General features: G+C 43.4%; 1 protein-coding gene across 2 annotated transcripts in view; it reads left to right on the top strand.

Annotated features, from left to right (window-relative positions):
- Nucleotides 1-22,198: 22,198 nt before the first annotated feature.
- GALNT17 (polypeptide N-acetylgalactosaminyltransferase 17) overlaps nucleotides 22,199-25,795 on the top strand; it is a 501,153-nt gene continuing 497,556 nt past the window's right edge. For both annotated transcript variants that reach the window (XM_037003038.2, XM_037003039.2), the window contains exon 1: nucleotides 22,199-22,809. In XM_037003038.2, coding sequence (XP_036858933.1) covers nucleotides 22,572-22,809 — 238 coding nt within the window. In that variant the 5' untranslated portion in view covers nucleotides 22,199-22,571. The remainder of the gene's footprint in view (nucleotides 22,810-25,795) is intronic.

Below are 25,795 nucleotides of genomic sequence, written 5' to 3' on the forward strand. Positions count from 1 at the left end.
TCTGATGCACAGAGAAGGGCACATCACTTCTGTGGTTTCTCTTGCCCCAAACGCATGACCTCAATCTAATCATGAGGCCAGCAGACAAACTCACATTTAGGGACTTTCTACAAAATGCCTGACCAGAGCTTTTCAAAAGGTTGTGAAAGGCAAAGTAAGACCAGAGAACGGTCAGAGATTGGGAGAAACAGGAAAAAATGATAACTAATTACATTGCATGACCCTAATTGGATTCTGGACTAGAATAAGGGCATTAAGGAAAAAAAATTGGTGAAATTTGAACAGTGTATAATTTACTGTATTCTTCCAATTTCTAAATTTCACTAACTGTCCTTTGGTTATGCAAGATATTAACAATAGGGGAAGCTAGATGAAAGGTTTATAGGAACCCTGTACTATTTTTAAAATTTTTCTGTAAGTCTAAAATCACTTTAAGTTATAATAAAAAAATATCCATGCACTAGGGGAAAACCCCCAGGAGTTCCTTTTCTGGCAATCTTTTCTAAAGAAAAAATGTGATGGAAAAGTGTTTATATGAGAAGATGTTCATCATAGCATTATTTGAATAATCTTAAAAATTAAAAAGAATCTATATGTTTATAAATAGGGTGATGGTTTGTAAATCATGACCTCTTTTGGGTTCTTGGCTTTAAACACAAATTGTACACGGATGGCATCTAGATACACCTTTGTGCTCATAGAGATGACTTGTTTACTTCACATCCCCATTTAGAAGAATGTCTAAGAGGCACATAAAATTAGTACCCCCGGCCCCAACCTCAGACTTCTCTGCAGCTTGGGTGGAAACCTCCAAGTCATCCTTGATTCCTTTCCCTTCCTTGTCTTCCATACTTGCTCCATAAGCAGATCCCTTCGCTGTCTCTCCAAAACACACCTTTGGTCCATTTATGTCTCTCCAGCACCATTGTTCCTCTCAATTTAAGCCACCATAATCTCCTGGAACATTGTACAGGCTGCAAGTGGTCTCCATGTTTTCCTCTGTGGTCCTCTGTCATCATGCTCCATGCAGCAGTCGACTGTCAGTGAAAGACATCCATCAACCTGTTCCTCCTCTGCCAAAAGCCCTCCAGTGTTTCCCTTCCTTACCATCCTCTGCTGTGTCCTACAAGAGCTGGCCAGGCTTTCAGCTCAGGCCCCACCCCTCATCCTCTCCCCTCCCCTCCTCTGTGTTCTGGCCACAGTGGCCTCATTCAGTTTCCTGCTTTCCTTCTCAGGGCCTCTGCTATTCCCTCTGTCCACAAGGTTCTGTGCCCAGATCTTCCCATGGCTGTTTCCTTGACACTCAGGGCCTGAACTACGTGTCACCCCTTTGAGAGGCCTGCTTTGGCCAGATAACAAAGCATTCCTCAGCCCACCTAGCCATCATTCTCTAGGCCAACAATGTCTTTTAATGACTTCTGAGAACTAGTAATCATCTTAAATTATTTTGTTCATGCATTTGGCCAATTGGTCAACTATCTGCCTCTCTTCTCTAAAATGTAATCTTTATGAGAAGAGTTTAATTGTATTGTGAAAAATTTCAGACCTACCAAAAAGTTGAAAGAATAGTACATATACTTTACTTAATTTCATCAGATGTTAACATTATACTACATTATCTTTTCTTACACACACACCCACACACACACAGACTTCTTCCTTAACCATTTGAAATAAATTGCAGACGTCATAGCACTTCACCCTTTAAGACTTGCCCACACATTACCTAAGAATAATGACATTTCTTTACATAGTATCAATGCCAACATCACATTTAAGAAAATTAATAATTCTGTAATGTCATCTAATATGCAGTCCAAATTTCTCCAACTGTCTTAAAGATGTCTTTTAGGTCAGTTTTATTTTTTTTCCCTGATTCAAGATCCGGTCTAGTGTCAAGCATTGCATTTGGTTATTAATGTCTCTTCAGTTATTTACCTTGCCTCTTAATTGTTCCTATTGCTGTCATTTTTGAAGAGAACTGGGTTCTGTCTCTGCACCTGTCATGTAGAACACATTGCACTCTGAGTCTGCCTGATAATTTCCTCATGGTGTTGACTGACTATATTGCCTGTGTTTTCTTTCAGCTACACTCTAGCTCCAGAGCTGCACTGTCCAACATGGTGGTCACTGGCCACATGGGAGCCTTGAAACATGGCTAGTGTGCTGAGGGATGAAATGTTCACTTCTATTTATTTTTTTCACTTTTATTTGGTTTTAATTAGTTTATGTTTAAATTAAAGAACTGATACTCTTCAGTGTTGGGGAACTTTCAAAGTATGCATGGAATAACTTGATACATGATTCTACTTCTTAAACTGTATATTATGAACTCTGTCTGATTTGAGATCTGCTTTAAGTATAAAACACAAACTGAATTTCGAAGACTCAGACGAAGGCAACCCTATGTCTGCCTAAAGTGCTTTTATCCAAACATTCTTCCACTGAAAGTTTGGATATTTCCATTAGAGAGGTCTCCAATTTTGTGAAGATCAGGAATTGAGGAAGGTTGACACTCTGGAGAGCATTTAAGAGATTCTGAACAACAAGAGCCACTTTAGAACTACAAATAAACTTCATGCAATGAGGTCTAGGAAAACTCTTCAAGACTCTTTGGTTAAAATGTGGACTGACCATGTACATTTATTTTCACTTCCTTCCTAAATCCAACTAAGGTTATTAAAAAAAAAGGTTTTAAAGAAAATATGCAAAAAATAATTGCACAGGGAAAACAAGAGAGTAGAAGATTCCAATAAAGTTTTGAAAGATGGATGGAAACAGATGTATGTGTGCTGATTGACTGAGGAGATCCAGTAAAACTAAACCTTAAACCCCCAGTGAGGAGAGATGTGAATCCTGAAGAGCCTCAGGAAGATCCCTCAGAAAGTGGTATCTAGAGTGAAGGCAGCTGCTAGAATCAAAGAATTGGGTAAGAACTGAAAAGATCTGAAGGGAGGGAGGTAGAAAGGATGTAGCTCTGTGATCTGCTTCCGTGTATGTGGGATTGAGGGCCGTCTTGAGAAAGCTTTGCTAGGCAAAGCCTTCTGTGTGTTTCTCTCCACATCTGCCTAAAATGAAACATTTCAAGTTAAAATTGTTGAAAGAAACGTCAAAAAGCAACTTTAAAATAAAAAAAGGCAACAGCTTGAGGATGTAAACAGAGGGAAAATTAATGGATTAATTATACATGAACAAGAATTACTGTGTTTTTGCCTCATCAAACTAAGTCCTCTTTTTCACTCGCCTTGTGTACCCTCTGATAGTAGGTGGTGGGAACTTTCTAAAGTAGAATGCCTTGGGTAATAACTCTCATTTCTTAGAGCTGAAAGATGGGTTTACCCAAAGGCCCACACAGCCTCTGACAGAAAAACTGTCAACTGCCTAGAATTTCTTTCTCACCACCAACTGCTATAAACACCTTTGAGTCACACATTTCTGAAATTCATCACAAATAATCTTTTAGAAATATACTGAAATGTCTTTGGGATTGAAAGTTTTATTTTTCAGCTATCTGAATTCAGCATTTGGTCATATGTAGTAACCTACATATACTGCCAGCACCAATGTGATTATAAAATGGCACTGAAATAATTTTTGTGACAGGTTTGAGTAGTAAGTAGAGAGACAGCTTAGTGTCGCATAGCATTTTTCAATTTTAAGTAAAAAATTCCCTTTAAAGGAAGGGAAAAAAAAGCCTCTGATGTAACTGACATACTCAAATACCTCTGACACACTCAAATTATTTTTTATTTCTTACTGAAACATATACAAACATTAACAAGGCATACATTCCTTATGCTTATAGCTCTTAAACTATAAAGCCGAAACAGATATTCAAATTAAATTTAAATGAAATACTACAAAGAAATAATACTTTTAAACTGATAACATTGAGTTTCCCTATTGTTAGATAATGGGAAGTCACAGTAGATTATCACTCCTACGATAATGACAAAAACATAACTGGATAAAGTGAAATTTCCCCTATTTGTTAAGATAACAGAGAGCTGTGGGTGAAACTAAATTTATATGAATAAATTCCAGAGAGGAGAAAGTCCTTGCTAGGTGAGCAGAGATCAGCAAGCTTCCTCCTAGGGACACTTGCCAAGTTCAGGCAGAGGAGAAGTTCAGGCTTACCACAAGGAGTTCTACGAGGGAAAGAGAAGCCATTGTAATTTTCAATGACCTTATGTGCTAGCAGGATGGAATGGAAGGAGGTTTTTCCTACCTGCCTGTCTGCTATCACCTACCTTTTCCTGGATGCTGGGGTTGTGATGAAGATTCAGGCTTGGCTAGAAAGGCAGAGAAACAGTCCCTGCAAAGTTCGATTTCTTGGGAAGGATAACCACTGGAGGGGAGCCCTGAAAGAAGCACAGACAACTCTAATGTTCAATGTACTTGAAAACAGAGGAGAACTAAAACTAAGTGGGACTGAAACCCAGCCCAAGACAGCTCAGTTCCTTAACAGAAAAAAAAAAAACCTCACATTTTTTGGCGCAAAAATAGCATTAGCCTCAGTTTCTGTGGCTCTTCTATACAGAATATCTGGCATATAGCAAAGGACAAAGAGATTTGCAAGAAAGCAGGAAAATATGATGTAAGATCAAGCAAAATAACAGTCTATTGAAGCAGACCTATAGACAATCCAGGTTTTAGAATTAACAGAGAGACTTAAAATAATTCTTATAGATATATTTTTTAAAATTAAAATCTAGACAACAGTGGACAAAAATATAATTTCAACAAATAAACAGAGTCTATATCAATATCAAATAACCAAATGCCATCCCGGAACCTAAAAATACAGTATTTGAAAGGAAAAATGGAAGGAAGGGGAGGACATTTCACTTCCACATTGATGGAGTGAAAAATATCAACAAGTCCTCTCCCCCAAAGCAACTATAAAACTGGGCAAAATTGTCAAAAATAACAATTTCATGACTGGAAATCAGCCAGTAGTGTAGAAAAAAGCAGTTGTATTTTATTTGAGAAAAACTACTGGACCTCAGGTAAGAACAGTGGTAAGAGCTATGGTATGTTAGCGGGAGATTCTCTATTCGCTATGATACTCTCCCCAGCTCTGATGGGGCAGCACAAATCTAGACGCTTTCTGCTGAAGGGGGATGACTTAATCTGTTGCTGAATGCAGAAAAACCCACACTCATTGTCGAATAGGGCATTATTGAAAACTATAATGATTTTGTAGCAAACGACCAGAGAAGGCCAACATCACAGCTATCCTGTAGTTACAGTGAGCAACAGATTAGGCATATTAATTAGTTCAGTTCAGTCTGGACCCTCTTCTCTATTGCAATAGTGTATTACTGGTTAAAATCCATCCTTAGCATGTCAACAAATGTTCAGCTTTGTTTATCTTTGACACCATAAAATTGGGGAGGGATAGTCACAGAGAGAGAGCAAAGGGAGCCTCTGGGTGCTGAAGTTCTATTTCCTGACCAGGGTATTTGTTAAACAAGTGGCTGCTTTGTGTTGAATCTTTGAGCTGTCCATTTTTGATTTGTGAACGTTTCTGTAGGTGTGTTTATTTCAGCAATTTTTAAAAGGAAAAAAAAGGAACAATTGGCTCTGCTCCTCCCCAGAGGCTAGTGCTCTAACATTTGCTTTCCAAGAATGTGAATGCAAATGCCTTTCCTTATTAGCTTCAGGAGAAAAACTGTGCAGACCTGGGTAATACTATATGATTCATTGTAGGAAGAATATAGATTTTTATGTATTAGTAGCTTTTCAAGAAGCCACTTAAATTAGATTTTAAACTTTTGATATTGAATCTTTCCACATACCTAATGGTTTCTTTACATTTTTTGAAGTGTGTACATAGGGAACTCCTAGGACTAGTATCCTGGCAAATCTTGGACATTGAAGGATGTTGCCTCTTGTTTTTTGTCTTTTCCTTAATTTGTAAGAGAAGCAAATATTTGTATAGTGCTTACTCTGCAGCCAGGCCTGGTACTTGACATGTATATTAGCCCATTTAATCCTCTATGAGGTAGGTAGTATATTTATCTCTATTTTATAGACAGTGAAATTGAGGACCAGAGAACTTAAGCTACTAGCCCAAGATCACACAGCCAGTAAATGGTAGAGCTGGATTTTGAACCATGTGGTCAGACCTCAGAATCCATCTTCGTAACCAATATGCTACATTGTTTCATCAACAGTTAAGTGAATAATTTGACTGCATATGACAACAATAATGATGTGTTGTGCCATCTAAAACACATATAGAATTAAAATAAGTGTGTGAGTCTGAGTATACAAATGGACAATGACCAGATCTTATATAAAGGTAGAACTATGTATGGCCCACAATCTGTAGCAACCAGCCCAGGAAACCAGCCCGTTATCTACAGTAACCAGCTGAGAATCAAGTCTGCTGTCTCTTAGGTTTGTAGGAAGTCAGGCAGCTAACTTCTAGAAACTGGTCCAGAAAGCCAACTGCCTGTCCCCAAATGACAATGACCTGATTAATGACTGACAGCTTCCCTAGTGTTGTTCCCTACTTCAACTTAGGACCAATCAGAGAAAGCTAATCAATCATACAGAATGCCCCCCACGGATTACCCCACCTGCAGCCTTCCAGGCCGATAGCCTCCATTCAGGGCATACCTGAAGCTCTTTGTTTTTCCCACTCTGAAGTTCTCCTTCTCTGCCTCCCTTTGTGTCTCTGTCAAGCACCATCAATGGTGGCTGACTTCCTTGCAATAGCAAGTTCTGAATAAACAGACTTTGCTTTTTTCTCATTTGACTGGTCTTCCTCTATTTACACACGTGACAAAAATGGCATAATATTTGAAAGGGAGTGGTTGTGTAACTCAAAGGAAATAGACCTCCAGCAACATAATTAAAATGTATTTCTGAGTCAACAACTGTATTGATCATGCTTTCACCTCTGTGGGCATATGATCACAGCCATTACTTAATTACTTTCACCATTCTGCCCTAGTTTAACTAGTGTCATACATGGAATCTGTTGTAAGAATTCTTGGGAACCAAAGCAAAGGCTTTTTTTTTCACTCACCCTCCTTTACCTGGACCCACCACCCTCTCTCTCTTTCATGATTCATTTTCTTGCTAGTTCCTGCTTACATCCTTCTCTCTGCACGCCACTCTTGCCAAGCTTCCAGCCAGCATTCATTTCCGTCTTTTACGTCCAAGGCCAGTCTTGGTCCCAGCCCCAAACAACGAATAAACTTTGGAAGAAGTTTCTAAAAACAGCTTTGGAATTTCCTTCAGGAGCACAGTATGCCTCAGGCCATTAAAAGGGAGGCCTAGTTAGGATTTGTCCAGAAAAGACAAAAGAAGAAGGACTATTTGACTTTCAAAATCCCATTCTAACTGAGATTCTGCAATTTCCTGATTAGACAGAATGAATGATGGAGCCCTGGCATTTGTCCATTAAAGCAATGACAAGTAGGTCTAATTTGTGGTATCTCTAACTGATAGTTTGCATTTTAAGGTTAAGCTATTTTATTGCTTCCAGATGGTCAGCTAACTTCTAGTCAGAGGAACATTACTGTAGAGTTTAAGAACAGCCATGATGCAAAGAGAGATTTTAATTATCATGTAAAGGATCTAATTAAAAAGACATACAGTAGTCGGCTTTTCACATACTCAAGCCTATAAAAATCAGCAGTTTAAAAAATAACCCTAAGGAGGAAATTGGAAAATTATTCAATTTGAAGCAGACACTTGAAGAATTTCTCAAATTAGGGAACTAGAATTAGGTTAACTGCTTGTTCCTAGATGCCCTGATTTCCATGTTGTTCCTTCTACTCTGTTTTATGGTACAAAAACTTGTATAGTTTCTTTCAGTCTTTTTGTTTCTTTGTCAGTTTATTTCTGGAATAAGGCAGATTCTCTTTAATCAGTTAAGAGGGCAAGCAAGTGATCAATTTTGTGATTTCTGAACTAGAGACCCTGGGTTCAAATCCAGACTGTTTTACTTACTTGATGACCTTGGGCAAGCTTGTGAACCTCTCTGGGCCTCAGCTTCCCAGTCTGTGAAATGATAGCTCTCTCCTGAGGGTTTCTGGAGTGTATTAGGAGATGGTGAACGTTGGCCCTTGTAATCTGCAGTTTTAGAATGTGTACCTGTGGGTAAAACTGCAATATTTGCAGAATATCTCACTTGGCTTTAGTGCATCTGCGTATCAGCAGGTGTTCCTCAGGGGTGGAGAATGGTTCATCTCCATATCAATGGGTAATTACCTAGGCAACGGAGGACTTATCTGAACCTGAGAGGTTAGGGGGTGGTGTTGCTTGCTTATGTCCTAGCAGGAAAGACTGCAGTTTGTAAGCGATAAACGGGTTTTAAACTTTACTTCTCCCTTTGACTGATTCCGAGTTTAGAGATATTTTGCCCCAGGATTTCCTCTCCTTGGAGTTACAGTACCTGTTCACAGATGAGGTTAAGGACCAGAAGACTGGTCTAGTGGGGAGAATCCTACAGAGAGATTCTCCCATGGAGTGTCTTCTCTGTGACCTCCTCTCCCTGACTCCTGAGCTCTGCAGCCCAGGGATATTTTGCAGGAGGAACAATGGTTTTCCTAGGAGGGATGGTCGAAGAGTCCTGCTCTGACAGACTGAGTTCTTTGTGACTTAATGACGTGAAACCAGGCAGTCACTGGTAATGTGATAGTGATCTTGAAAAGACACTGTCTTCCCTGCATGGTGACTTTCAGACTTCCCCACCTGTCCCTCACATTGTCTCCATTTGGTACTTTGGGACAGTGCTGGAACCAAAGTGAAAAATGGCCCGCCAAACTCAATTTAAAACATGCTCCACCCTACTCTTGCCTGTCACAGCCTCCAGTCATCATCCTAAAGTCTCCATACCTTCCCCACACTCTCTCTCCTCCCCTTTCTTGAACTCAATCCAGGGGATTAATTTAATTTGAATAAACCTGAGGTCTCCAAATACGTTAATCCTGTTCTTGGAGCCTAAGGTTTCTACAGCCCAGTCTTTATAGGTCTGCTGAGTACAGTGAGTCTCGGCCAGATGCTGTGAAAGAGGAAAAACATCCACACTCCTACTGCTCCAGTTCAGAAACCCTAATTTATTTGGCACCAAGGCTGTTCCCCTTGGTAAGCATAAGGCAACTGGACAGCTGACCCACAACCTGTGGAATCTTTAAATTTCTGTTTCCTGCCTTCAACTGTTGACCCATTATCTGGTTAAGAGGGGGTAGATAAAACCTGGAGGGATAATTATGAAAGAATGAGATTTGATCTCCTTTCCTACAAATCAGCAGATAATAGGACAGACATTCCATTTTCTGGACTCAGTAGAACTCATAAGGCAGAAAGTTGGCCCAGGGCAAAGGATGTTTAATTTGTTACTTAAGTGACTGTAATAGCCTTGCCCAAGTCCTGGTGGGATTGTAGGTGGCTAATAACTTTATTAGCCTAGAATTTTATTCCCACCCTTTTCTTTATTCCCACCCTTCCTTCTTTTCTTCCTTCCTTCCTTCCTGCTATGTTCAGAAGTTATATTTAAGAGAATGAGAAGAAGGTTCTAGATCATACCTCTTTTCCTTCAGAAACAAAGCACAGATCACTAACTGAATGCAGCAGATGTCACATCCAGTATCACAGTCTGGTTCACATAATTATTGTGGACAAGAAGATTCTGATAATTAGGATAACTCATTCTGATAACCAGGATAGGCCAATTCATTCTCTACTGCTGATTACATAGAAGAGTGGGACTTGTGTCTAGAATATATACAGAACCTTTACAACTCAACGATGTAAGAACAACCTATTAAACAACAAGCTAAAGATTTGAACAAACATTTCATGAAAAAGGATCCATGAATGACCTACAAGCATACAAAAAGGTATTTGTCATCATTCATCACAAGGCAAAATGCAAATTAAAACCACAGTAAGATACTATTCCATACCTACTAAAATGGCAGGATGAAAAGATTTACCATACTGAGTATTGGTGAATTGCATCTCATATTTTGATGGGAATACTGGAATACTGGAAGACAGGTTGGCAATTTCCAATGACATTAAGCATACACTTGCCATATCTTCCAGTGATTCTACTATTAGGTATTTACCTAAGAGAAATAAACACATGTCTGCACAAAGGTTTGTTTATGAACGGTCAAAATGGTTTTATTTACACTAGCAGATACTGGAAACAACCTGATTTCCATCAACAAATGAATAGATAATCAAATGACATTATAGCCATACAACAGAGTATTACAGACCAAGAAAAAGAATGAGTGATTGATCCATGCTACAGTGTGAATGAATCTCAAAATAATTATTCTCAGTGAAAAAGCCAGACCAAAGAGAGTACTTGTGATACAATTTCACATATAACATACGTGGAAAGGAAATCAGTGTTTTCCTGGACTGGAGAGATTGACCACTGAGAGGTATTCAGGAACTTCTGGGGGATGTGAAAATATTCTTTCTTGTAAGGAGATCCTGCCATTTGCAACAAAATGGATGAACCTGGAGAACATTATGAGAACTTAAATAAGCCAGACACAGGAGTTTAAGTAAGTGCATGATCTCATTCATACGTGAAATCTAAAAACATCAAATACACAGAAGTTGAGAGTTATCATGGGAGGGAAATGGAGAGATGCTGATCAAAGGGCACAAAGTTACAGTGATGTAGGACAAATAAGTCTAGAGAGTTAATGTACAACATGATAACTATAGTTAATAATGTCATATTGAATACTGAAACGTTGCTAAAAGAATAGATTTCAGGTGCTTTCATCACAAAAAAGGTAACTATGAGCAGAAAATATGTTAGCTTAACTGTAGGAATCATTTCACTATGTATATGTTAAATGATCATGTTATACACCTTAAACATATAAAATTTTTATTTGAAAATAAAATAAGAAATAAGTAAATAAATAAAAGGAAATATTTTCCACTGTGCAAGTGTTGGTTGTTAGATATGAATCAATATATTTGTTAAAATTCATTGAGATGTACACTTAAAACAGATCCCTTTTATTGTATATAATTTACACCTCAATAAAATTGACTTAAAAAAGAATGGGAAAGCACAACTCTAAGCTCAAACAAATAAACAACCAAAATATTGCCGAGACTTCTGAGTGGGCTGAAGAATTACCACAGGGGAGCCATAAACAAACTCAGAGTGGGAAGGCAATCAGCTATGCCAAATCAGAAATTTTTGGTGTTTCTTTAAGAAGACTGAAGGGCAGTCAGTGGTTAGACAGCTATATAAAATCACATCTATCATGTTAAGAGTAAAATCAAGTTACTTGTAAGTGGCAGACAATAATGGGAAATCAGGGGCTTCTGAATCAGAAAATGTCAGCTAAGGTGCTTCCAAAGGTCTCCATTGAGACATGAGTATTCTAAGCTGTGGGATGCTATTGTGGGTCTGGAAGTCATACGGAAGATGTTCTGATGTTGGCTTTATGGATTCTCATAAAGAAATTCTCCTGTGTATTGAACATAAATAGGCTTTCACCTACTATCAGATCCAAATCTCTCCTTTATTTCTTCTTATAAGAATAAAAGTCTGTATATACAACACAAACACAAATCAAATTCCAGTGGCAATGCTCTGTATTTCAGGTCAAAGAACATAAACAACGGCCACTGTGGGCCACACTCAAGACCCATTCAGACCAGAGGATGTTCATTTTGTTTTTCAGTCCCCTAAATGACTCATTAGCCAATATTCATTGCAAAGCTTCTGCATACAAAGTGTCACAGAGACAGAACAGGGTTCTGACTTTAAGTCTCTTATTGTACATGTGGTGACAGAAATGTGAACAAATAATTATGATGCAATATGGTCATTGAGGTGAGCGTTTACAAAGCTGTGATAACACAGACAAAGCAGTTACTAACCCTCTAGGGAATGATGGAAGATTTTGCACATGCACACTGGTACACCTATGCTGGCACATGCACATGCACACAGCCTATGCTGAATATATCATCTGTGGATTTCTGTAAATCCATATGAAGTTGAAAATTTCAGAAAGTGGACTAGGGGAGGAAAATTGATCAAAGTGTCTCCAGGGCTAGGATGAAGAAGATGAGCAATCCAATGTTCTTCATTCCCCTGAAGCATAAACTATATTCTGGGTATGAGGAAAATAGCACTTTGGTGTAATTTACTATTCATCTAATTTATTAATGTATTTGGACATGTTAACTTGTTGTCCTTATGCTATTAGACAGATACATTGTCCCCAAATCCACAAGATGCTTGGATTTGCTTACATCATTCTTGGTTTTCATTCTGTATGCTGGCTTTATATTTTCCAGTTTTTTTTCTTTGAGATAACTTCTATCTCATTGTCCTCCTAGGCAAAAAGATAAGTAAGAAAAAATGTCATTTGGAAGTTTTGTAATGACATCCTGAAAATTCAGGTTAATAATAGCGCATGCTGGGCTGACTGTATAATGGGAGAGGGGAGGGACTACTCTGCCCCTATCTTCTCGGACTTGACATTTACCCACGTGTGTGTACAATGAAGCCGAAAAATAGTCGTTTGCAAGACTTTCTTCAGTTTTCTCTGGGGCAGAGTTTGCTAATGTGTGGTACCTCTGATGGAGTCTGAGAAAGATGAGGTGGTCTAAGGATGAGTCTATTTTTGTGAAAAAATTAGTCATTTAATCTGCATTATGAGCAAATACAGTTTATGAAACAAGTCTATGGAAAAAGGCAGCAGCTTATAGTTGATCAAAGCATGAACTCTGAAGTTAGACTACCTGGTGAAATCTTGACTTTTCTACATATCAACTGTGGGAGCTCAGCAAGTTACTAAATGTCTCTGTGCCTCAGTTCTCTCATTTGTTAAATGGGCCTGACAATAGTAGTACCTACCTTATAGGGTTGTTATGAGGGTTAAAATAAGTTAATGCATGTAAAACATTAAATAAGTTAAAATGTATATTGCAAAGAAACAACACATGGTAAGCACTGGATAAAATTTGATTTATTATTTTGTGGATATTATTACCTAAAATGTAACTAGTTGAAATGAGAACTGAGTTGGTTTAAATAAAAAATTATGTAGATAATAATACAGTTGGTACATAAACATTAAAAGGTTGGTAAATATATCTATTAGGGAGGGCTAAGTGACTGTAACAAACAGAACCCCAAAATTCAGTGAATTAAATTGAAAGAAGTTTATTATTTTCTTGACAATACAGGGTAGTGTTTCCATTTAGCAGGTGGCTTTGCTCCATGTGGTGTTTCATGGCCCTAAGATCCTTTCACCTTGAGGCTCTTCCTGTTCCCTGGGTCTCCTCATCCCCTTCATGTTCAAGGCCGAGTTGCCACCCTCAGGAAAGGAAAGCACATAGTTGTCTTCAAGCCTGTGGTTCAGAGGTGGCCACACCATTTTGGTTCACATTCTGTTGGCTAAAGCTTACTTCCAGGTTCATACCTAACTGCAAGGGAGCCTGGGAAAAGCAGTGTAGCTGTGTCCCAGGTTCTGATGGCCAGCTAGCTGACTCTGAATACATACAAATGAAGTTTGAGAAACACTGTTCTTGGGGTTGGAGGCAGGATTCTTCTTAGGGCCAGAGCCAAGGAGCAAGACTGCAATTAAGGGATTTCCCATGATGCAAAAAGGGCCCATGAGTTTTAGGCCCACTGCCATTCAGTACCGAATTCTACTTTTCCCCTTCCCCATTGTAATTTCCATGATACATGGTGCTCTTACAGAAAATCTATTACATGCAGCTGCCTTGAGTTTGGAGGTGTCTGGGGCATGGAGGATGGAACCATGGTGGGTAATATAATGACCACCCACACCCAGCAAACATGTTATCACTTTCATCTCCAGAACCTATATGAAGATGTTAGTTTACACAGCAGAGGGACTTTGCAGATGTGATTATGATTAAAGAAATTATCCTGGATTTTCCAGGTGGACCCGATCTAATCATATGAATCCTCATAAATACAAAATCTTTTCTAGCTGTAGTCAGAGAACCGAGAGATGACAGCATAAGAACTCAGCCTGACATTGTTGGCTTTGAAGATGAAGAAGGTGCCATGGGCTGAGGAATGCAGGAAGCCTGTGAGAGCCAGAAGAGGGAGGAACTGGATTCTTCCCAAGAGGTTCTAGAAACAAATGAAGCCCTGCCAACACCTATATGTTAGCCCAGTGAGACCCATTTAAATTTTCTGCTCTACAGAAATGTAAGATAAATTTGTGTTGTTTTAAACCTCTAAGTTTGTAGTAATTTTCATGGTAGCAATAGAAAATAGGTACAGGGAACTATGTCTTTGCTTGAGAAGAAATGAGGGGGCATAGGAACATGAAAAAAATACTGACTGAGAAACCAGGCATTTTGGGCACAAAGTGACAAGGCCAGCCAGGTGAAGGGAGCAGTCCCAGCTCATCTTACCTTTAGAAATACTTGGGGAGGACACTGGACTTTCCACAGCAACTCTGATGGAGAATATTAAGGAAAGGGTAACCCAGGAGCTCAGGGAACATGGGGACAGTCAGTTTATGTGTCCTAGGCCATGAAGAAAGTTCAAGATGGCCAAGGGAAAAACCCATAAACTTCTATTCATCCCATAAATTCCACCTGCACCATGACAACATAGTTCTTTTCCAAAGTATTTACAGGGTGTTTTGGGCTGTTCCCATGACCTATCAAAAATTAAACTTTCCTGGGAATTTTCTCCAAAGTTGTCACATTCAGGAAAATAACCCTGGATTCTGTAGTTTCAAAGGCCACCTTCTGAGGTGTCATGAAACCACCAGAGGGAGCTTGTCTTGAGCCCAAGCCTCCATCCACATTGCTCCTTATTGACCAGTAAATATATAATGAGAAAAGCATCGGGGGGTTACGAATATACATTAACACAGTTCTGATGAATAGGTTATTGGGTATCAGGCTGTGGACAAAGGAAGATGCATCTAAAACAGACTCAGAAGCAGAGTTCTAGTCCTTGAAAAAAAATGGATGAGGATTAATGGTTTAACAGATGCCTCTGACCTGAGCACCTGTATCTGCCCTTGTTAACTAGAGCAGAACTAGCTATGTAGGACTAGAGCTGACATGGGGGCTGAGCAGAAGCAGGGAGGGGGTCCAAGCAGGGTGAACAGCTCCCACTGTTATCCCTCTTGTGAGTGCTGTGAGCCCCTGGCTACCCACTTTCTTTCCCAGCTGCTTCATCCACTCAGGCCAGAATCTTGCCGAGCAGTGCCAGCATCACACAACATCTGGGCAGGGAGGGCCCAGGCTCTCAGCCTCTCCTCCACACTCTCCCCAAAGCCAAAGCGCACTGGTCCTTTAGGGGCTTTTATTCAGAGTAACCATGGGCAATGACTTGCTAATGAAAAGTTGCTTTAAATGTTCCTCCTTTGTGCTTTTCTCTTGTTTTTTCACTTAGAATCAATGACAACCTTTTGGTTACTCTAAATGTTTATTAAATTAAGAAAAGTTGCCTTCATAAATAAAAGAGAGGCTTGTGCATACAGACCTAGAATAAGTTTCATCTACATTTCAGAAGAAGGTTTCCAGTCCCAGGCATTCCCTAGCGATTGCCATAGGGAGTTATGAGTATGGTGGTCCCTGAGTGAGAATGAGAAGGACGTCCCAGGGAGGAGGGAAGGGCAGTCTCCGGAGCCGCTAGCTGCCCTGGTTTGAACAAGCCAGGTGCAGCCCACCAGTCCCTCATGGTTAGGCTGCCTTGTTCTCCTAGGTGCATTTCATCATTTTGGTGTCAAAATCTGTTTGCTATTTGTTTATCCTCTTAGACAATAAGCCCCACAATGCCCTGCACACAATGGTACATGGCAAACACTTGAAAAATGTTCAATTCATATATAAGTCAATGAGTAGGTACTTTGTAGATTTGTAGATAAATGTGTGGATAGTTTGTAGATAAAAAGCTGCATGTTAGGAGCTCTCTGATATGGCTCTGTGGAGGACTGGGCTGCTAAACTGGGCCTTTGATTTCTGCATTACTTTGGATAACAGCCAGTAGAAGTTCTTGTATTTTCTTTCTGTACCCCAATGGGCTGTCTAGTGCACCCACTTTGGAAGTCACTACTGCTGCCTGATGAGATGGTGGCCAGAGAAGCTATGGTGTGATGCATGTTTCTATCAACTACTAGCCTTTCTCAGAACGGCAATAATAATCAATATTTATTGAGTACTGAGAAGCCTAAATACAAACAAACAATGGCCAGACCATATGAGACAACAGAATACTGACCCACAACCTCGACAGCAACCAGCCTGGGTCGCCCAGTCACAGCTTCTGCAGGAACTGGCTCAAAATGGTTAGAACTTGGTCAGCAACTGTCAGCTTCCCTGGCTCTTGTCCCCATCCCCAGCTGAGGACTCACCAGAGCCAACCAACTATGTGCCCCTAACCAACTAGGCAATCACACAGGATGGTTCACTGCTAGTTATCCTGCCTCCGGCTTCCCTAGGCCAGCAGCCTCCAACTGGGGCTGAAGCTTTCTCTTTTCCCACTATAAAGCTCTCCCTCTTCTCTGCCTGCCTTTGGGTATCTGCCAAGCACAGTGGTGGTGGCTGACTCCCTGGCAATATAGCACACCCTGAATAAATAACCTTTGCTCGTCCTCAGCTGCTGGTCTTGGCTTACGTCCATCGTGTTTACTGTGTGCCTAGCACTGTGCTGATTGATTTATACATATCAGCTATTTATCCTTGTGACTCCATGAGGAGGTATTTTGGATGTTATTTCCATCTCACAGCTGGGGAAGCAGATGGTGCCCAGAGAAGTTAGATAATTTCCTTAGAGTCACACAGCTAATAAGTGATGAGGACAGTCTGATATGTGTGCAGTGCCTGGCCCATGACATGGGCCTTCAGCTTGCTTGGCGCCACTTGGTCCCTCCCCATTTACTTGTCCTCCTCTCAGCCGTTGCCCTCCTCACTCACTGTGAGTCCTTGAAGGGTGTCTTGCCGATGAGATTCAATGAGATTGAAAAATGACAATGGAACATTCTTGGGGTGAAAGGGTTATACCCAACTTTCTTCCCATGGTGGCAGGTCAATCACTGGAATCCCGTCCACTCAGAGCGAGTCTGCATGTGGCCAGCCAGTTTCTGTCTCTGGGTCTCCTTGGCCCTGTAGCCGTCTCAGTCTCTGTCCTCAGCACTGCCCTCACTCCAGTCTTGTCTCTGCTCTCCTGCAGCTGTGCAGCTGTGCGGCCATGCCACCATGTTGCCCAGAGCACTGAGGTGAGCTCTTTATGTAGAGTCAATAGCAACGTATTGCCCACAAGTGTGTTGCAAGCCAGCCAATCAGGGCCAGGTGAGAATTCTGGCCACAGAAACCTTCACTTTATCCACAAGTGGGGAGGATAGATTCATATCTTTTTTTTTCTTTTAAAAAAGCTCTCCTGTGATATACTTCAGACAGAGAAAGACAAACACCATCTGATCTTGCTTATATGTGGTATCTAAAACAAAAACCCAAACTCAAAGAGAACAAATTGGTTGCAGGAGGTGGGGTATTAGGGGAATGGATGGAGTCAAAAGGTACAAACTTTCAGTTATAAAATAAATAAGTCATGGGATAAATATGGTAATTTTGGTTAATAATACTATATTGTAATTTTATATTTGCTGAAAGGGATCTTAAAAGTTCTCATCACAAGAAAACATATCTTCTAGGAATTTACCCTAAGAATGCAGCAGCCCAGTTTGAAAAAGACTATGTTTATTGCAGCACTATTTACAATAGCCAAGAAATGGAAGCAACCTAAGTGTCCATCAGTAGATGTATGGATAAAGAAGATGTGGTACATATACACAATGGAATATTATTCAGCCATAAGAAGAAAATAAATCCTACCATTTGCAACAACATGGATGGAGCTAGAGGGTATTATGCTCAGTGAAATAAGCTAAGCGGAGAAAGACAAGTACCAAATGATTTCACTCATATGTGCAGTATAAAAACAAAGAAAAACTGAAGGAACAAAACAGCAGCAGAATCACAGAACCCAAGAATGGACTAACAGTTACCAAAGGGAAATGGACTGGGGAGGATGGGAGGGCAGGGAGGGATAAGGGTGGGGAAAAAGAAAGGGGGTATTATGATTAGCATGTATAATGTTGTGGGAGGCATGGGGAGGGCTTTGCAACACAGAGAAGATAAGTAGTGATTCTACAGTATCTTACTATGCTGATGGACAGTGACTATAATGGGGTGTGTGTGGGGAACTTGGTGAAGGGTGGAGCCTAGTAAACATAATGTTCTTCATGTAATTGTAGATTAATGATAACAAAACAAACAAACAAATAAACAAAAAAGAAAACATCTGTAAGTGTATGGTGATGAATGGTTGCTAGACTTATTCTGGCAATCATTTCTTAATATACACAAATATGGGATCATTATGTTGTACACCTGAAACTACTATTCTGAAAATGTCAATTACATCTCAATTAAAAAAATCAAATAAAAACTCCATTATCTGTAGCAATGCTCAGGTTTGTATGGGAGTGCAGATTCCATCTCTCTACTTCTGGCAAGCGTAAGTAGATTAGAGAAACCTCTGTAGGGAGATGACTCCCTGGTTTTCCTTGATGAACCTCAAAGTATTTTTAACTTCTGTGGTAGACAGAAGGATCTACAAAGCAGATTGAGAGTGAGTGGAGAGAGATTTTTGCAAGTAAAGGTGACACAGTCAAGTTAGAGCTACAAGTCATGTGAACCATGGTTGATGAGTGAAAAATGTGTTTGGAATCAAAATCCTTGGTGACCTAGGGAGAGAAATACATCAATCCTCTTTTAGTTTGCTCAACAAACACACAAAGCAATAAAAGTGCTTGTAGTGATACTGAGTTTTATGTTTGGGAGAAGATTTTTGGAGATAGTCAAGATAGATTTCTTATTTTAAAATCAAAAGTTGATTTGCTTTTTGGCACCAGGTGGAATAGAACTCAGCTCTCCTGAGGGGCACACCACACAGCCACTCATGTGTCATTTTGTCAGTTTTTCTAGCTGGATTGGGGCAAATTGTATGTAGACAGGTGGCAGTTGACGACTGAGGGAGGTTGCCCACCCCTCTGGGAACCTCTGAGTACAGGGCAATTGATGAGTGTGTAAACAGATCCTTTAATCTTTGGGCATGTACTTGAGGTGGCTAGGTGTGCTCCTTCTGGGCTTGAGAACTTACTCATCAGGAAGAATCTATTTAATTTAGTTCCTTCCTATCAGTTTGACCTTCATTCATACCAGCTGTTGGCCTTATTCCAGTGTTTTCTTTCTTCTATCAAGATACATAAGCAACCAGAGAGCTCCACAACTTTGTGTGCCTTGGCACCACTAGTTGCATAAGCAGCTGGTGTATAATAAATATTTAGCTGATTATGTTTCTGCATACATAATATATGCCAGGCAGGTTCTTAAATTTTTGGTATTACTGACCACACTGAGAATCTAATGGAAGTTGTGGGACTTTTACCCAGAAAAATACCCATATGACTTACATGCACAATTTTATTTTTCTGATTGTGGAGGGGTCTTTATGGACTTCTGAAGTCTCTTCTGGGCACCTCTGGGGAGAGGAGCTGGTCAGGGTCATGGGACAGTGTTTTTGAGCAGAATTGAGGATCCAGCTCAAGTTGAACACCACCAATCAGTAGTGTCCCCAAGCTTTGAAGTGATGTGGTTTTCCCTAAGAACACTCTTGAAAGAAAATGGTGAGATTGATTCAGAGATGGGGATTGCCGGGCTGGGACAGTGGGAGAACATGTATAGGAGTGTGTGGGAATTGTGGCTGCTACTGGGAATGTGTTTGAAATAAATGAGTAACCAGGAAGGGCAGAGCAGGAACTCAAGACGGATGAGAGGATTTAGATACTTGGGAAGGAGACAGGAGTTGCAGGTGGCTGGAAAATATTTGGCTGGAGTTGAGGGTGGAAAAGGTGAAAAGCCAGGGAACCACAGTTGCTAGAGAGAGGTGGGATCTGGTGATCTTCTTTCTGATGACTGGGTTCAGGGAGTGATAATAACAGTGGATCCAGGTATCAGGCGTTGTTTATGAATGTAGAAGCTGTTCTGGATGCATGTAGAAGGTGAGAGGAAGCCTGTAAGAGGTATAAGATCATTGGCTAATTTGGGCAAGGGATCTCTGTGGCTTTAAAGGGACAAGAGAAATCTCTCTGAAGTTGAATATTTCCTGGAACATCCCCATTACTCTGAGGCTGTTCCCTCTGCTTTGCTTCCTGTCTCTTCCTCCCCAAAATGCACAAGCTTGGTAGTCAGACCCACCTGGCTTTTAAGCTCCTTAATACTTGGGGACCCTAGCCCAATGCCTCAGCCTCCCTCACTTCAATCCTGCAGCTGAGTGAATGTCCAAAAATTATTTCTGCAGGAGTTCCCTAGATTGTGCTAGCTTCCATTTGTAGTGTGATTATAGTAATACCCAACTCCACTGAGTATTCAGTGAGAGAATATGGTGACTGTCATCTCATAACTAACTGCTCAGGAACTCAGGTTTCTCCCCACTCAGTACAAAGCAAAAACCATAAAGATCCTATTGAACCCAAGCACAGAGTTCCAAGGGAAGAAATAGAAAGACTATTAATGTTTTCATGATCTTTTCTATGTTAAAAATCAGTATTTTAAAATAATAAGTAGGCAACAAAACACACAAAAATCTCCAACAGTAAAAAGAGAAAAACTTTAATGAGATTGCAATGAAGAGGTGGAGATCACCAGATTCATTGGGCTCTACTGCCTAATTATTATTAATTGGCATCTTGATTTCATTTTTTTAGGCCCAAGGACTTAAATGGATCAGTGAAGGGCTTTGAATTCTAGCAATTCAAGCTCCTGGCTTTGGAAAGAGAAAGAGATAGTGGAAATCCAGTAGCCAAAATGTGCTTCTTATGATAAAATGCATATAGAGATGTGGATGAACACAGAAACAGTGACTTGGACGTTTAGAATTTTCACGTAGGAGAACACCCAGCCCACTAACGCCCTGCCCGGCTTCCAAAGTAACAGAATCCGGGTCTCCAGGCCAGATTTTCCCTCTAGCCATTCCCGGCCACGCAGAGCGGAGCTACGAGCACACCGAAAGGGATGTCTTCATCGCCTAGCGGGATGGAACAAACCCGCCCGCTCGGGGAGTGCTGAGAACCAAAGGGTCCCTCCAACGCCGGCAGCAGGCAGCATGACTTGATCGCCCCCATCCCGCGACGTCCCTACTCTCCAGGCGCCCCCACCCTTTCCGGGTGCGCGCGCACCAGCCGGCGAGCTGGGGAGCTGTGCGCCGGGCGGGCTGCGGGCGGCGGCGGCGGCTGACAGGCTCACGGGGAGCGGGGTGGCCAGGGGTGGTGGAGGAGGAGCTGGCGCTGCAGCCGGTCCCCTGGGGCCGCGCCCCGCCCTCCGCCGCCACCTGCGCGTCTGCTCCAGGCTCTCCAGCCCCCGGGCGGTGTGGAATCTTGGTGCCGCAGCGACGGGATCGCTGCGTCCGCCAGTTACGAGACTCGGCGTTTGGCTCTTCGGGTCGCGGGACGAGCGGCGCTGCTTGTTCTGGGGAGCGGAGGGTGCGCCGGCGCGCGTCCCTCTCCGCCGCGCTCCCCGCGACGTTTTAGGAGGGGTCAGCGAACTGCTGTGACTTTTGAGGTCCGATTCCTCCTTCCGACCAGCCTCCCGACGCGCCAGCTCGGAAAGAAGCCAGTGTGACCCACAGGCCCCGAAAGCCCACTGCGTGGGGTTAGGACTTGGAACGTGTCCGGGAGCCCGCGGCGCTGTGCGCGCTGGTGAGTTTGGCGGCAGGGTCGGGTGTTCCCCGGCACAAGGGACGGAGAGGACGTCGCGCTCCGCCCGGTCTCCCGTCCCCAGTGTTGCCCCCACTTTGAGAGTGATTGAGACTTGAGCGTGACTGCGGAGCCCTGAGGATGCGGGCACCGGGCGCCGGCTTTCCCTCTGTCCGGCGAGATGGAGTGGGTTGGTGAGCGGAACAAAGACGCCGGCCCGGAGGAGCGGGTCCTCGGCTGAAGGCCACGGGCCGCATGCCGCGACGGCCGCCTGCGGACTAGGGTGGCGGCTGTGCAGCCCGAAGCGCGGCGCACTCTCCAGCGGGCGGGCGGCGAAGCCCGAGCCGGCCACCTGCGCTCCGCTCCCGTCGCTGCGCCGGGGCAGCCCTGCCTGCCCGCCCGCCGGCTCCGGACGTCCGTCGAGCCCTCAGGCCGGCTCCCGGGGGCTCGAGGGCCACCAGCGAACCACTTGCCGGTGCAGGGGAGAGACTCCTGACCCCTGGCCCTTCACCGAGAAGCCGAGGCGCCGGGACGGGACCGCGCGCCGTGGACTGAGCAGGCACCTTGGGGACCACTTCTGCAGACCAGAGGCTTCCTTGTGAGCGGCTTCGCTCTCCCCCTGCCCGCCCCGTCCTTCCAATCGTCTCCGTTGCCCGAGCATCCGCGGTGTGGGGCCGGGAGCAGTGGGCTCCTCGCCGTCCGTCCGGAGTGTGAGGCTAGCACGGCCCCCGGCTGCCCCGCGCCTCGCCGGAGCCCGAGGGGGCGCGGGTCCGGGGCGAGGGCCGGCGGGCGTGTTTGATGGCTTCACTGAGAAGAGTCAAAGTGCTGCTGGTGTTGAACTTGATCGCTGTGGCCGGCTTCGTGCTCTTCCTGGCCAAGTGCCGGCCCATCGCGGTGCGCAGCGGGGACGCCTTCCACGAGATTAGGCCGCGCGCAGAGGCGGCCAACCTCAGCGCGCACAGTTCCAGCCCCATCCAGGATGCGGTCCTGAAGCGTCTCTCGCTGTTGGAGGACATCGTCTACCGGCAGCTGAATGGTAAGGACGCGCGCCGGCTCCCAGGGGCACCGGGTACATTCTGGGGGCCCTGCGCGCAGTGCGGGGGAGCCGTCACCTACTGGCTCCCGTGCGCGGCTCTTGGCCAGGAAGCCGGGGCTACAGGGAAGATGATCTGTTTCTTTTATATGCCCCAGCTGTAAGTTTGCTTTTGTTGTGTTAACGTGTCAGTACATCTGGTTCCGGGTACCTGCGTGCAGGAGACATTACCTGGTGACTCCAGCCCAAGTGCAGAAACTAGTCGCTAGGCCAAATGGGGCTGGAGGCACCGGTCGACTTACAGGGAGGAAATAGTTCTTACAGCTTACTGTCTGGTGGGGTCGAATAGGGAGGGACGTTGGCGGGCTTAAAGGTCTGCAAACTCAAGGCCTCAGGTCTGGCGCTAATGTGCTTGGGTAGTTAGTTGGATGGCTAGGTTGTCTCTCCATGAACCAGGCTGCACGTCTTATAATGAAGTCTCCTTCCTTCCCACCTTCTTGGTGGAGGCTGTTAAAAACCTATTTGGTTTCTTCCTGAGAGCTGCCTAAGGGCGACTGTTAAAAGTTTGTGGTAGATTGAGGAAGCAGCTTTTTACAAAGTGTTGTAAAATGAGGTGTGCCATTTAATTAATGATAGTTGTCAGACTCTGGCCCACCTAAAATGTTCTCCCCAGTGCTTCAGGTAAAGAGGGAGACTTTTAAGGTGCCCTGGGCATGCCTGTCTGGTACAGAGACTGATGGATCATTGCATATTTGCTGCCCCCCCAAAGGCAGACTTTATAATACCTAGTTGAATAGAGGGAGCTCTCCAGGGTCCATATGGCTGGTATCCAAGCCAGATGCAAGGTTGTCACCTCCCTTCCTGAGTTTATAACTCATGTTCTCATGGTAATCAAGAGCTACAGATAATTGTAAAGATAATGGTAATGATAAGTGGTGGAATTTTTGCTGCTTGCCAGTCCCTGCAAAGACATTATCTCCTTGAATGCTCACATCAGTCCAGTCCACAGCATCCCCATATCAGAAATGAGAAAACGGGGCTTGGAGAGGTTAACTAAGTTGCCTGGTGTCCTGCTGCTAGTAAGTGGTAGAGACTGGAGTCAGAATCCCATGTCTGGTTGACACAAAGTCTGTGTTCTTGGCAACTTTCATCTACTATCTCTTCCTAATTGTAAGGAGTATTAAGTTTGATGACAAAAAGATCCTAAACTAGGAAGACCCGGTGCAGCTGTCCACTGTGCAGTTAGAAAGGCCAGCCTTTGGCAGGGAGAAGGATGAAACCAGCCAGACTGTTCTCTTACTGTTCTTCAATGATCCCTTGCAGGTGAGAAGTGGTCTGATCTCTGAGCACCTTCTGAAAGGACCCCATGGTCTTCTTGATGTCATTCAACAAGTATCTAGGGGATGCCTTGAACTTGTGTCTGTAGTGGGAAGTTGTAATCCCATTGACCCCTTGCAGACAGCATGACCTGGCTGATGCTGTAGCCTTAGGTGGTCTTCTAAGGGTCAAGAAACCAAGGTACAGAATGAAACAAAATCCTGTAGTTTGCTTCTGGAGGAATTAGAAGCTTATGAGGTGGGTCTTATTATTCTACAGTTACCTGCCACACATGTACACATAGGATCCAAAAGGGTGTGCAGGATAGCCTGGGTTCCCTCACTGGCAGGCTGCTCTCAGGGACACAAGTTGTTGTACTATTGGTTTCAAGTAGGAAATGAAATATGATACAGCCACATATCCTCCAGTGCCCCAAATAGGAATAATAAAATTCTGAATGGTATTTACTAAATGTGCTCATTTAGTCTTCACAGCAACCCTAGGAGATGGCTGCTCATACTAGCTAGGGGACTTAAACTAGGACAGTTTGCTCCAGAATTGAGGTTCTCAGTGCTGCGTCAGCCCGTCTCAGTCTTTGGCATGCATCAGAGTCACTTGGGGGGGTGCTGTTAAGACACAGATTTCTAGGCCCCACCCCTAGAGTCTCTGATTCAGTAGATACAGGGTTGGGACCCAAGACTTGCACCTCTGACAAGCTGTGGCCTGGGCCATGGCTCTCTGCCCTCTATTCTTCTGCCTCCACTAAGCAGGACAAAGAGGAAAAGCCATTCACCAGCCAATGCCAGCTATTTGGGGGAGGATGGAGACTTCTTGGAAACCAAGAGCTTCCGATGGGCTGGGGGTCTAGCTTTCTCTCTTGTGTGCTCCTCTGCCATGTAAGTGATTCCCGGTGGCTGGGGGTGTCCCACACGAGGGACTGGTTTTGTTGGGTGCTATAGGGTGGGAAGACTGAGTTTTCTTGACTTGTAGCCTCTAAGGAGGAGTTGGCAGGAAGGCTGGTTTGAGAGCTTTCCTTGGGCAAGGTATGAATTCAAGCTGCCGCTAGGTAGATGTTTTCTTCCTGGCTGCTCAATGTAATTTGTAGTGACATGGAGCCTAGAGCAAGAGGGCAAGGAAAAGTCATGAAATGTGCCCTTCCCCTCTCCTCTGCACCCCCCAGCACTCTGTCCTTGCCTGCGCTTGCTGCTGGGAATGTGTGTCCCACCTGTTGATGACTTAGGCCTCCTGAACCATCTGCTGCAGCAAGGGACTGTGGAGGGAGGAGAGGTCTCCCAGTTCCTGGGGTCCGGGACCGGGACTGCCATTTCCACTTGTGCTGTAGACTGTCTCCATTTCTTGTTGCTGAAGGAGGAGCAGGAAACCTTGACCTCAGTGTTCTTCATTCCTCAGGAATTAATGGAAGGCCTGGGGGAGCCAGACAATGGGAAGACAGTGGAGACACAGCCACTTGGGTCCAGACCTCTGCCCTTCTGAAGGTCACTCAGATTTCTCAAACTTTTCCTGTGGATTTTTAGGAAGTTCACAGAGGGCTCCCCCTGCCCAGGGCTGTGAGCACAACCCTGCCTTGCACTGTCTCATGGAACAGGTTTTCTTGGGTGTCCTGAGAGTGGTCCTGAACCAGGGTGATACAGACTTCCTCAGAACTGGCCTC

This window comes from Manis javanica, chromosome 10 (assembly GCF_040802235.1).
Source record: "Manis javanica isolate MJ-LG chromosome 10, MJ_LKY, whole genome shotgun sequence".
Lineage (NCBI taxonomy): Eukaryota > Metazoa > Chordata > Mammalia > Pholidota > Manidae > Manis > Manis javanica.